The following is a 13647-nucleotide window of genomic DNA, read 5'->3' on the forward strand; positions in this document are numbered from 1 at the left end:
TTCTAATACAGAATATTTGTTACATATTTAGCTAAAACCTCTGTCAAATTATACTATCCTTCTTAAGGAGAAATGGCCCAACTATCAAAGATTGAATTATGTCCTCCCAAAATTCATATGCCAAAGTCCTAATCCCCAATGCGACTGTTTGTGGAGATGGGGGCTTAATTAGGTAATTAAGAGGTAATTAAGATTAAATGAGGTCATAAGGATGGGGCCTTAATCCACTATGACTGGTGTCCTTATATAAGAGGAAAAGATACCAGGAATACACAGGCACACAGAGGAAAAGCCGTATGAGTACACAGAGCAAGGTGGCAGCTATCAGCGAGCCAAGGAGGCCTCAGAAGAAACCACATCTGTCAACACCCTAGTCTTGGACATCAAGCCTCATGATTTATGAGAAAATAAATTTCGGTTGATTAAGCCACCTAGTCTATGGTACTTTGTTATGGCAGCCTTGGCAGACTAATATTCCAACATTCTGGAGAAATACAGACCAAATATTCCTCTTACCTGGATATGCATATCTCTCTAACTTGTTGAGGTGTCAGAGCAAAAATAAAAAACTTCTCTTGAAATCGCTGAATACTGCTTTGAACTGGGGAAGAGAAAAAAAAAGAAAGATAATGTTCCAATAACAAATCCAAGGATATAAAAACCTGCAATAACCAAGCACTTGTGATAAAGAGCCTGCCAAATTCTGAAATTTTTATCGTTTAAATATGCCAAAATAAAGTACTCAGCTAAGATTCATCTTGGAATTATGACAGTAAAATCACTCTAAAGGAGGTTCAATTTTAAGCATTTATCACTCTTTATTCTAACACTAATTACAGTAAAAATATAATACAACCCTTGGAGATTACATTTTCCTTTTTTTTTTTTTAAAAAAAAAATTACATTTCATCCTGACTATATTATCACCTAACGAAAAATCTGAAGAAGTTGAAAACTCCCCCAGGAGAATTCTATCCAAGGTTCACGTGTCTTTTGTGTTTTCTGTTCGGTTCTTTTCTTTCTTTCTTTGCTGTGTCGTGTTTTCAATGCTTTATATTCAATTACATAGAACATTCATATAAGAGAAAATTTAAAACGCACTTCTGAGTTGATAGTTATTAAGATACAAAATAATTATTTCTATATAGAAGAACATCTACTTTAAAAAGATTACCTAATGAAGTCATCCCTCAGAATATTATTAAAAAACGGAAATTATTTTCTTCTCAAAGAACTTTAACAGATTTACACTGACCCATTATTCAATGATGTTCTAGTATTCATTAAAACAATAAATGCTGGGGAGTTCCTGTTGTGGCGCAGTGGTTAACAAATCCGACTAGGAACCATGAGGTTGCGGGTTCGGTCCCTGCCCTTGCTCAGTGGGTTAATGATCCGGCGTTGCCGTGAGCTGTGGTGTAGGTTGCAGACGCAGCTCGGATCCTGCATTGCTGTGACTCTGGCGCAGGCCGGGGGCTACAGCTCCGATTGGACCCCTAGCCTGGGAATCTCCATATGCCGCAGGAGCGGCCCAAGAAATAGCAAAAAGACAAAAAAACAAACAAACAAACAAAAAAAAAACAATAAATGCTTTCAATAAACACTTGACTGAATATGTGTCTATATTTCAATATTCAAGTTTTTAGTTGTCTTTGAGCATTGCTTTATGTGAACATTTAAAAATGACTATCCTCCTAGTTCCAAAATCTCCCTAATTTTATGAGATTTAAACAGAATATAGCCAACTTGAATCATCTGAAAGAATTTTATCTATTCAGAAAAAATCACTATTAATAATCATCAATAAGGAATTCCCACTGTGGCTCAGAGGGTTAAGAACCCAATTATTATCCATGAGGATGAGGGTTCAATCCCTGCCTCGCTCAGTGGGTTAAAAGATCCATTGTAGCCGCAAGCTGCATCGCAAGTCACAGACACGGCTCAGATCTGGCATGGCTGTGGCAGCTGCAGCTCTGATTCGACCTCTAGCCTGGGAACTTTCATATGCCGCAGGTGCAGCCCTAAAAAGACCAAAAACAGCGACATTTAATACTAAAATATTTTTTTTCCCTGTACAACAGCTGCAAAAATCATTTGGGGAAGGTAGAGTATTGAGGTTTCACACTTTTTGTAAAACAGTGACTTTAATTCAGAATTATGAAAGAAGAGAATCATTAACAATTGTTCGATCATTAGAAATCATTCATTTCATTTATCTCAAGTCTCATCTTTACCCCCTATATCCAGTTAGGCATTACATTTTCTTTGGCTGCTTGCTCTCCATTTTTACTACCACCACCCTACTCAAAACCTATTAATAAAAAAAAAATTTTAATTTAAAAAAAAAAAACTATTAATACCTTACACAAATGAAGAAGCAACCCTGCCCCTCTGCCGGTCTTCTATCAGAACACAAGTGCAAAGCCTGTCATCCTCAGCATCACTTTCACCATCATCTTCAGCTCAAAAATGCTAAGCAGTGTCCGATCTTTGAATGAACCAAGTCTAAACTCCTTTAACTGTAAGACCCTCCATACAGCAGCTTCAACTCTTTCCTACAATTCCAATGTCTCCCCAAGTCTTACTCATAACTGTACCATTTTTATTTCTAGTCCTGAGGCTACCCACAGTTCTCCTCTTTCTTGATATTTAACTCTCCTATAAATGTAATCAATTCAAAGCAGACACATTCATCCTTCAAAGTTGACTCAGGCCTCACTCCTACTCCAAAAAGTCTTAATTAAGACTTTTCACCTTCATTAGGTCAATATAATATTTGAGCTTTAGTTTCATAAGTTATAGGGCTTCATCATAAGGGCATGTAACTACTTGCTACTTTCTTCTCATGATAACATTATCTCCCCAACTAAATAGCAAACTTCCTAAAGCCCATCCCATCCTCCAACTTCTCCATTAGACTGACTGTATCCAAATTAAATCATTATACTCTTGTTAACTGAATTAACAGAAATAAAACATATAGTGTCCGAATTTCTCCCTGGAAGTAAGAGTCTATTTCAATGGCTTTACATTAATGTGCATATCACTTTAAACCTGTTTAACTGTACCCAGAGGCTTAATGAATATATCCGAATATTCAGGAATTTAAGGATGTGAAAAAATATTGACGCTCATTAATTTTTCACCTATCAGAGTAGCAAATATTAAAAGACCAATAATACAATTTGATGACATGTAGGGAAAATAATACATTCATACATCATTGGGAGTATAAATTGGAGGCGTTCCCACTATGGCTCAGTGGGTTAAGAACCCGACGTAGTCTCTGTGAAGACGAAGGTTCCATCCCTGGCCTGACTCAGTGGGTTAGGGATCCAGCATTGACTCAAGGTGCACTGTAGGTTGCAGACGCAGCTTGGATCCAGTGTTGCTATGGCTGTAGCAGAGGCCTGCAGCTGCAGCTCAGATTCGACTCCCTAGCCTGGAAACTTCTATATGCCACAGGTGCAGCCGTAAAAAAATAAATAAGTACAATGCCTTTGAAGCAACTGCCAAATTTCCCTACAAAAGCTGAATCATCAAAATATTAAACACCCGTAGTCCTGACCCAACAAATTCCTATCTAGGCATTTGTATTTCATAAATATGCATGCAGGTATTCAGTAACACATGCAAAAATGCTCACAGTAGTAATGTCTGTAGGAGTTCAAGAACAGTGCCCAAGACATGTTATATACTAAAATACTTCTGAATACATAATAAAACTGAAACTCACTAAAAATGTATAGCAACAGAATACTGGTTCAGTTAAGGTACACCTACAAAATAACTGATCTACTACAATCCACAGATTTGTAACACATTTCTAAGAAATACAGTTAAGAAAGACTGCCACAGTGCAGAATTCCAGAGGACGCTTTTCACAGTGGATCTAAGCAGAAAAATGTCCTCCCTTCCATTAGAAATGTGCTGAAGTGGCTCTACAGTTGGAAAAAGCTTTTTTAATGAAGGGGAACAGAAAAGAGAGACAACATGCAAAGAAACAATTAGTGATATGACTCTAGCTGCGTAATAAATGAGGTTACAAATGAATTACCCTTTTGTTAATAGTAAAGCCTCAGCTACAGAGCACCTCGTTTAGTATTATTGTGTACACTCACGTTTTCTAGATGCCACCATGTGTCAATTTAAATGCTAAAATATTTTTATTTAAACCATTTGAATGGAAATAATACCAAAACTCAAAACTATATAATAGTATCTTCTTAAGTAGAATACAGTCATTGTGGTTGTTTGGGGGTTTTATTTAGCATCAGTATATGCATCTTGCTGTAACAGTAATTCCCTAAAGGGCTACTGGTTTCAATATTCCCAAGAGGTTCTGGAAGGACATTTTTTATTTTTTGTTTCTGTTTTTTTTCTACCAGGGTTTTTCCAGTCTCTCCTGTGTTGTTAAATAATTCCTGCTTAACCATGTACTGATGGCTTAAAAATCATCTAATCAACTATATATTAAATCAAGAATATATAGTGGCCAACACAATGGCCCACAGACGTCAAGAATGTGTACTCTGAAATATAGATTTGTTATCTCTTTCTTTTTTTTTTTAAGGGCTATACCCTTGGTATATGGAAGTTCCCAGGCTAGGGGTCAAATCAGATCTGTAGGTGCCAGTTTACATCCCAGTCACAGCAATGCCAGATCCTTAACCCACTGAGCGAGGCCGGGGATTGAACCTGCATCCTCATGGATACTATGAGGGGTTCATTCATTCATCATTGGGTTCATTGCCGCTGACCCATGATGGGAACTCCTGTTATCTCTTTCAACTTCTGAGGCTTCCTAATTCTCGGATCCCAAATGTAAATCGGTTTCTCCATAAGAGTGTTCCAAAGAGGTGAATTTACCCATAATTTTTACTTTTATAAGTATTTTCAACATAATTATAACCAAATCATTTAAAAATTAAGGCAATTCTGAATGTCATTACATTGCCTCAGACATTATGGCACTAAAAATTTTCAAGTCAAGTCGTTACTGGAAATGATTAGATTTTTCCGCTTTTATTTGACAGACTATATGGTATTATGCTGATTTTTTAACTTTCTACTTTAAAGTCTTAAGTAGCCTTTCTTAGATCACTGTTTTATCAATCCCAAATAATAAGGCTATAAACATTAAGAAAACTCCTTTTTTCTTTTTTGGGAAGACAGGATAAGGAAATGTTTAAGCCTTGTTTGAAAACAAGAATCAGTTTATAAAGTTTATAAAAACAATGATAGGCAGGACTCTTGAAAAACATGTATTAATCAATTTTTTTTTTTTTTTTTTGCTTTTTTTGGGGCCACACTTGTAGATATGTAAGTCCCCAGGCTAGGGGCTGAATCAGAGCAGTAGGCACCTTACGCCACAGGAACGCTTGATCCAAGCCATGTCTGCCACCTACGTCATGGCTCACAGCAGCGCCAGACCTTAACCCACTGAGCAGGGCTAGGGATCGAAACCGCATCTTCACGGATAATAACCAGGTTTGTTACTATGGCGCCATAACAGGAACTTCTGAATCAACAATTTTTTAGCTCAGGATAAAAAGGTTACTTTATAAGCCCTGAGATTATATGTACTTCTTACAGTCTAATGTAAACGATAAGCAAAAGGCAGGTATTTCTTAACCACTCTTCAACACTCTCCAACCTTATCTTATTTAAGCCAAATGAGAGACACAAGTTTTATTTTAGTAAACTTATCAAAGGCCTACTACTTTCCTTCAACCTTCTCAAAGTTAACGAAAGAGAAACTCTATGATGAATACAGACAAGTAAGAAAATTCCTATTTCTACTTCTGAACAAAGGAAAGTATGGAAAGAAAAAAACAAAGCCTCTTCAGAGTTCACTAGCACACCATGATCCTAATAAGGAGCAGAGAAGAAGCTGCTGTATCTCTTGCTGCATCTTCTCTCCATCAGCAGTCATCTTCCTTCTAGGCACTCAACCTGGCTCTGAAACACCTCCCACTGTAACCAGGAGCCCACACAGCCTCTTATTCTCAGTCCTGCCTTAGCCATATTCCTGAGGAGTTCCATGAGGTAGGGTCACCTAAGCACATTACTGGTCTGAATCTTTCTGAAAACACATACAGAGAAATAAATTTGCAATAATCTCTAAGAAACACGGGAATGAGCCATGATACTGTACACTGGTATCAACCAAAAACCACAAAAAATGGGGAAAAATTAAGAAATGCATTATGGAGTCACTTTAACCAGATAAATGAACCAATTTAAAAAAAAAAGTAAAAAATGAAAGTAAAATTGTAAAGGAAAAGCAACTGGGTAATAAACATTTTATTTATTTATTTTTTTTTTTTTACTTTTTTGCCTTTTTGTCTTTTGTTGTTGTTGTTGCTATTTCTTGGGCTGCTCCCGCGGCATATGGAGGTTCCCAGGCTAGGGGTTGAATCGGAGCTGTAGCCACCGGCCTACGCCAGAGCCACAGCAACGCAGGATCCGAGCCACGTCTGCAACCTACACCACAGCTCACGGCAACGCCGGATCCTTAACCCACTGAGCAAGGGCAGGGACCGAACCCGCAACCTCATGGTTCCTAGTCGGATTCGTTAACCACTGCGCCACGACGGGAACTCCTATTTTTTTTATAAATTTGTACTTATTTATTTTTGTCTTTTTGCCATTTCTTGGGCCGCTCCCGCGGCATACGGAGGTTCCCAGGCTAGGGGTCCAATTGGAGCTGTAGCTGCCAGCCTACGCCAGAGCCACAGCAACGCAGGATCCGAGCTGTGTCTGCGACCTACACCACAGCTCACGACAACACCGGATCGTTAACCCACTGAGCAAGGGCAGGGATTGAACCCACAACCTCATGGTTCTTAGTCGGATTAGTTAACCACTGCGCCACAACAGGAACTCCAGGTAATAAACATTTCAAATGTTTGCTCCTATTACTAATTTTTTAAAAATCTAAAAAATATCTAAATAAATAAAAAATCTAAACAAGATACAAGTTTTCATCTATCGAAATTGCAAAGATCAATAAACGCAGGAAGTCAGAGCGCAATTAGAAAAATTTTCTCACTTTGTGGCACTTAAACACACTTTGTGGAATTTAAACTCACACAGCTATTCTGGAAACTAGCAATATGTTTCAAGAGTTCTCATTCTTTGATGCAGTAATTCAGCTCACAGGGCTTTGTACAAATAATAAAATGCAAACAAACACAGAACCTTTACTTCAGAATGAATGTAATGAAGGCATAAAATGCAGTGCTGTACCTGCCTGGCTCAGTTTTGCTCAACAAAAACAAAGCAAGGAGAAAGGGACTGGGATAGGCACAGCCATCAGGCCATACTGACTGACCCCATTACTCAGCCTTGCTCCCTTAAAACTTCCTTCTAGCTCAACCACAGTGTACAAGTATAATCCTATACAAAACCAAGAAAGTATGCTGACAGACTTGAGAGTTTTCAAATGACTTGAAACAAAAGGGTTCTTCTTCAAATACTTCTGTAAATAGTTTCATTAGACAGTAAGAAATTATGTCATTACAACACAGAAGTCATCAACCTAGGTAAAAATTTGTTAAAGTCACATGTATCAAAATCTACTAACATAAAACTTATTACATTTTCTGAGCAATGGCTATTAAAACATGTATCAAGTGAAGTTCCCATTGTGGCTTAGTGGAAATGAATCCAACTAGGAACCATGAGGTTGCAGGTTCGATCCCTGGCCTCGCTCAGTGGGTTAAGAATCTGGCATTGCCATAAGCTGTGGTGTAGGTCACAGATGCAGTTGAGATCCTGCATTGCTGTGGCTGTGGCACAGGCTGGTGGCTACAACTCCAATTAGACCCCTAACCTGGGAACCTCCATATGTTGCAGGTGCAGCCCTAGAAAAGACAAAAAGACAAAAATAAATAAATAAATAAAAAATAAAGCATGTCTCAAACGCTGTCACTTTAGGAAAAAGTATAAAAGGATTATTTCTTAGGAAAACAGTTTAAAAGCAGAAACTGTTAAACAGAAACTAAGTCTTTTTGTAAAAATATCAAAAGTATCAAAAGGTGGAAATCATAGGCAATAAATAAGATTTGCATCTGTCCATAAACACACAGAAGCAATTTGAGTTCTAAGCTATAAAAAGAAAGCTTGATCAATAAAAGTTTTATATTAGATTTCTGTCATGGTTGCCTTTTTTTTTTTTTTTTTTTTTTTTTTTTGGGTCTTTTTATGGCCGCACCTATGGCACATGGAAGTTCCCAGGATAGGGGTCTAATCAGAGCTACAGCCGCCAGCCACAGCCACAGCCACACCAGATCTGAGCCACGTCTGCCACCTATACCACAGCTAACAGCAACACCTGATCCTTAACCAACGGAGCAACACCAGGGATTGAACCCTGGCCCTCATGGATGCTAGTTGGGTTCGTTAACCACTAAGCCATGATGGGAACTCCCAATTTTTTTAAATCTATACATTTAGACATTTGGCATTTTAATGCCTCAATTTTATACTATTAATAGCAAACCATTAATAGTTGAAGGCCTCTTGCTTTATTTACTCGCTTGTCCAGAAGAAACTGATTTCTCTACCACTTACCTAAACTTGTGGGCTTGATAAGAACATCAAGGACATCATAAAAGGGCAAGTTTTTTAACTGCACGTCAGGATGGACAGGAGGAATTGGGGGAGATGGCTGCTGCATCTCAAAGGTGGGTTTAGTATCTTGAAGCAGCACTGAACCAACAGGAGAGGGCGGTGAGTGAGGTGTAACTGAAGTGGAAGGCAACGAGTGGATTCCAGCCACAGCCAAGTCAGGTTCTACAGGCGATGAGCTACCATCCAAACTGAAGACCGATGATTTGATTGTGGATAAATCAGAAAGGCCTTCAAGAGTCCGTGGGTATCGGCGTCTATACAGTTCTCGGATTTTAATCTGAACCGCAGGGCTGCAGCCGCTCTTCAATAAATGCAGCGCCCTCATCAGGAGGTCATGCTTGCGTCCACTTTTATTCCGTCCAGCAAAGCCTAGTAACACTTGTAGTTCAGAAACCCTAAAACTAGAAACCATATTCTAAAAGGAAAGGAAAAAAAAAGGGATATAAGCCAAGTCAGCCTCAAGCATTATAAAAACCCTATCTAAAACATACTGTAAAATCTGATTTTTTATCCAGCATTCATCCACAGGCATGTGCTAGTAACCAGCATTTTCACATATTACTTAAAATTGTTACTCTTTATAAAGCCATACCCTCTCCCAATTACTTCAAGTTATCGTGTTAATTATGTTTTGCTGTACTCAATTTTGGTATACTATGATCTATTGGTTTCTATTAACCACCTCATTATCTGATTATGCTCAAGTGTTAACCCATATTTGCTTTATGACTATGAAATCTATAACCAATGAAAATGTTCCTCGTCAAAACTAAGCCCTATCAATACACAATGTAATGTCTGTTACAGTATTAACACAATAAACTAAACAAAAATTAGGTTTCTGCAACCCTATTATCTGTAACTTCTGATACTAAACAGGAAATCTACAAAATCAAGGCAGAATTGTAATCCAAAAATCCAATTTTCACCCCAATTCAATTCTTAAGGAACAGATAACTTCAGTAGGATATTTTTAAGTATTAAAGCTAAAAATCACATCCATCTTATTTAGCAAACTTCTAAACTGACTGAAATTCCCAGCCAAGTATCCAATGTGAAAAACACCTTGAAGAGAAAGAATATGAGTGGTTGTAAATCTTAAAGGGCAAGATTCCCTCCTTGCCACTCTACCGACTTGTTCTCAGACATAAAAGATCATAAGTGGTTCTTGCTTTACGTTCTCACCTTCTATTTATTCAACAAAACCTAGTAAATTCTTCCGACCACTTGTTGCCTCATAAATCCCTCTCAAGTCACTTTCAGTCAACTCTGAACGTGGAGGTAAACTACACTGGGGTCAGAGTGAACTGTACCACACAGGCATCACCTGGCCAGAAAGAGTAAGATCTGGATCTGACCAAAAGCTCTTTCAGAAACTGACATTAGGGAGACCTTCCCTGTCCCCTCCCTTGGCGTTGCACACCCTACAGCTGGCTGGGATTCCTTTTCAACCTGCTAAGTATGGAGGAGCAGTACCTACAGTTGCCAGTGATTCACAATAATCTTCCCTTCTGCACTTTCAAGTTTCACTGACAGCCCAGGCGCACCTGTTAAAACTCTGACTGGCTTTTAAAATAGTTGTTGAGAACACTTGCTAGTTTTCCAAAATGCAAATAAATTTAAATAAATCAGAGTAATCTGCATGGACATGCTGAATTATAATTCTACTTCATATACTACGTCTCCAAATTTCATACTGTACAAGTCAGAGAATATTAAGTTGTAATTCTAGCAAACCACTTTATACTCTTGATAGAGCTATCCAATAGAAACAGGGACCAGAGGGAGTTCCCTTCATGGCTCAGCAGTTAATGAACCCAACTAGGATCCATGAGAATGTGGGTTCAATCCCTGGCCTCGTTCAGTGGGTTATGGATCTGGCATTGCCTGAGTTCTGGTGTAGGTCGCAGACGCAGCTCGGATCCCACGTTGCTGTGGCTATGGTGTAGGCCGGCAGCTGCAGCTCCAATTAGATCCCTAGCCTGGGAACCTCCACATCCTGCAGGTGCGGCCCTAAAAAAAAAAAAAAAAAAAAAAAAAGGAAGAAAGAAACAGGAACCATCTATATAATTCTAAATTTTCCAGTAGCCACATGAAAATAAATTTTAAATTAATTTGAATAATATGCTTTATTTAACCCAAAATATCAAAAGTATTATTTCAACATGTAAGCAATTTCTGTGATTTAAAAAGTCATTTTTAAATGCCCATGAGATATTTTTCATACTAAGACTTCAATATCCACTGTGTATTTTATACTGAGAGCATAACTCAATTCAGACTAACCCATTTCAAGAGCTTAGGGAGTCACATGTGGCTAGTAGCTACCACACTGGACAGTATGGCTCTAAATCACACTCTAATAGCAGCGTATGTCACAAATACCAAGATCACTATACTTTAACTCGCTTCATTCCCCACATGTGTAAGTGGAAGATTTTATTTATCTTAGCCCTATGCTATGGAAAATGAAGAAGGAAAACAAGAAAATCTGGGGTCTATCTCATGACACACCAGTCACAGTCAAGGTTTCATACATAATAAGGACTATGACGACTATGACAACTTTTCAGGAAGTTTCCTCCCAAGCAAGAAATGCAATGCATCTTTCCCAAAGTCCTCAATCCTAAAAGATACCTCAACTGAAATTTGCTTACATTACAGTAGCATAAATGACATTAAAACATGGAGAACACTAACAATAACAACGGCAGTCACAAAAGATACACGCTATCTGGGATTCCTTCCAAAGAAATCAAACTAACTCAGAACTCACTATTTTGCTTCTTCCTCCTTATATTTTCCAGTATTCTTCATTTTAAGGATGCTTGTTTTTACTTGAATGACAAAGTAGAGCACAAGGTCACCCTAAGCTTGACTTTCAAAAAGGAATTTCTGGGAGGCCTCATACTACTTATTTCCAATGGTAACTTTATTTGGCAAAGAATGCTTTATTTACCAAAGAATGTAATTGGTCTAATAGCTATTATAAACATACAAATGAAAAGGAAGAAATAGAGAAAGACTAACAACTATGACTGCAGTACCGCAGGATTCTGAAGCAAAACAGAAATCCCTTGATTTGGGGAGGGGCAAAGGAAGGTCTTTGCATTGCAAAAGGCTGCAAAGATAAAGCACTGACAGGCACTTGCTCAGAGGATGGCTCTGAGAGTCAGTGGTATCCTGTGGAAAACTTCACACCAGCAATCAGTAGGTGAAGGTCAAGTGCTGGCATCAAGACTAGGACCTTGGCAGAGTCACATCAACTTGCTGGTCTTCAATTCTATTTTAAGACAACAGCGACAAAATGCTCCTTTATTTAGCTTTACTATTAGATATTCTCTAAGGAGCTTACTAAGTCAGATTCTACGAATTATGTAATTGGCAAACCTTATTGGATCCTACTTCCTAAAGTGATGCCTATCTTTATTTAACTCTGTCTTCAACCAATTTCAAGAGTCACCAGGAAAGGTGAGCATGCTATGAATACTACCAAGAAGGGATTTCAGCTATTGTTTTCCACCAACCTCTATATGTCTACCTTTTCAGTACAATTTTTTTTTCAAGTGCGTTTTATCCAGACTATCCTGATGCCTCCCAAAGTCTGCTCTCTAATACTTCAGTTATAACTGCTATATGCTCTACGCGGAGGAATTTCTCAATAACTATTTGCTAACTGACTTTAAGGAAATTCATAAACTACAGAGAATTATATTAGCACAACTGATTCTTAAAAAGATAAACAATCTGATTTTTTTTTTTTTTTTTTTTTTTGCCACTTCTAGGGCCACTTTTTTTTTCGCCACTTCCGCGGCATATGGAGGTTCCCAGGCTACGGGTGGAATCGGAGCTATGGCTGCCAGCCTACACCAGAGCCACAGCAACACCAGATCCAAGCCGTGTCTGCGACCTACACTACAGCTCACGGCAACACCGGATCCTTAACCCGCTGAGCAAGGCCAGGGATCGAACCCGCAACCTCATGGTTCCTAGTTGGATTCATTAACCCCTGAGCCACGACGGGAATGCCCAACAATCTGATTTCTAAAAGAAAAGCTAAATAAGACTAACTTTAAATCAACAGTTTTCTTTATCAAATGTAAGGAACACAAAATTACTTAAAAATGTTAAAGCTAGGACTTTATATTGTAGGAGAAAACATCCCAATAAAATGTAGAAAGGAGAGACCCCAGCCATGATGACTAAGCAAAGTCTAGCCAACTGCCCCAACCAGTCCTCCCCCATGCATCTGCTTCTGTAAATTTGTTTCCGCATCTACTACCTTGCCTGACGTCACTCCAGTCCAACTAGCCAAGCTTGGACCCGGAAGACATAGCCCATAAAAGCCTTGTGAAACCCTTCTTCCGGGCTCAGACTCTGGAGAGCGATCTCCTCTGAGCCCGCCAGCGTAATAAACCTGAGTTCTCCAACTCTCCGAGTGCTCGCTTGGTTTCTCGCCGGGTAAAAGAGCTGATCCACTATAGCCACAGAGCTGCTGGAGCTGGTACGCTACAGCCACGGGGCTGTCGCCAGAGCTGATACGCTGCCACACAGGGCTGCTGGGTATCTGCTGTAACAATATAATAATTGAAACACAGAACTGAAGGCAAGATGAAGGTGCTATGAAAACTGCCAAAAAGAGGAGTTCCCATTGTGGCTCAGTGGCTAACAAATCTGACTAGGAACCAGGAGGTTAAGGGTTCGATCCCTGCCTCGCTCAGTGGGTTAAGGATCTGGCGTGCCGTGAGCTGTGCTGTAGGCTGCAGATGTGGCTCGGATCTCGAGGTGCTGTGGCTCTGGCATAGGGCAGTGGCTATAGCTGTGATTAGACCCCTAGACTGAGAACCTCCATATGCTGCGGGAGCAGCCCTAGAAAGATAAAAAGACAAAAAAAAAAAAAAAGACAAAAAAAAAGAAAATTGCCAAAAAGAGCACAGAATTTGAGGACACTCTGGTAGGTTAGAAGTCATGGTAAAGATCAATACAATTTCGTATATTCTCCATCTGCTA

General features: G+C 39.0%; 1 protein-coding gene and 1 long non-coding RNA gene across 24 annotated transcripts in view; one reads left to right on the forward strand and one right to left on the reverse strand.

The window, feature by feature from the left end:
• Positions 1 to 13647, reverse strand: part of PIAS2 (protein inhibitor of activated STAT 2) — a 103978-nt gene that overhangs the window by 65229 nt on the left and 25102 nt on the right. For 20 of the 23 annotated variants that reach the window (XR_014808346.1, XR_014808337.1, XR_014808338.1 and 17 more), the window contains 2 exons: positions 8578 to 9052; positions 517 to 601 (listed from right to left, as the gene is read on the reverse strand). Coding sequence is in view for 9 of the 23 variants with exons in the window: in XM_021092679.2 (XP_020948338.1) it covers positions 517 to 601; positions 8578 to 9052 (560 nt within the window). In the remaining 14 variants the exon portion in view is untranslated. Of the gene's footprint in view, positions 1 to 516; positions 602 to 8577; positions 10628 to 11331; positions 12237 to 13647 lie in introns of those variants that run through there. The other 3 variants (XM_084965149.1, XM_084965145.1, XM_084965108.1) reach the window with 2 other exon arrangements.
• Positions 4354 to 10689, forward strand: LOC146406269 (uncharacterized). The gene is made up of 2 exons (XR_014808514.1): positions 4354 to 6682; positions 7861 to 10689. It is a non-coding gene; the product is annotated as an uncharacterized LOC146406269 (long non-coding RNA).

The sequence above is a fragment of the Sus scrofa genome, chromosome 1 (assembly GCF_054392235.1).
Source record: "Sus scrofa isolate SSC_HxYL_T2T_F1_AM1 chromosome 1, Sscrofa_HxYL_maternal_Yorkshire_Landrace_v2.0, whole genome shotgun sequence".
NCBI lineage: Eukaryota > Metazoa > Chordata > Mammalia > Artiodactyla > Suidae > Sus > Sus scrofa.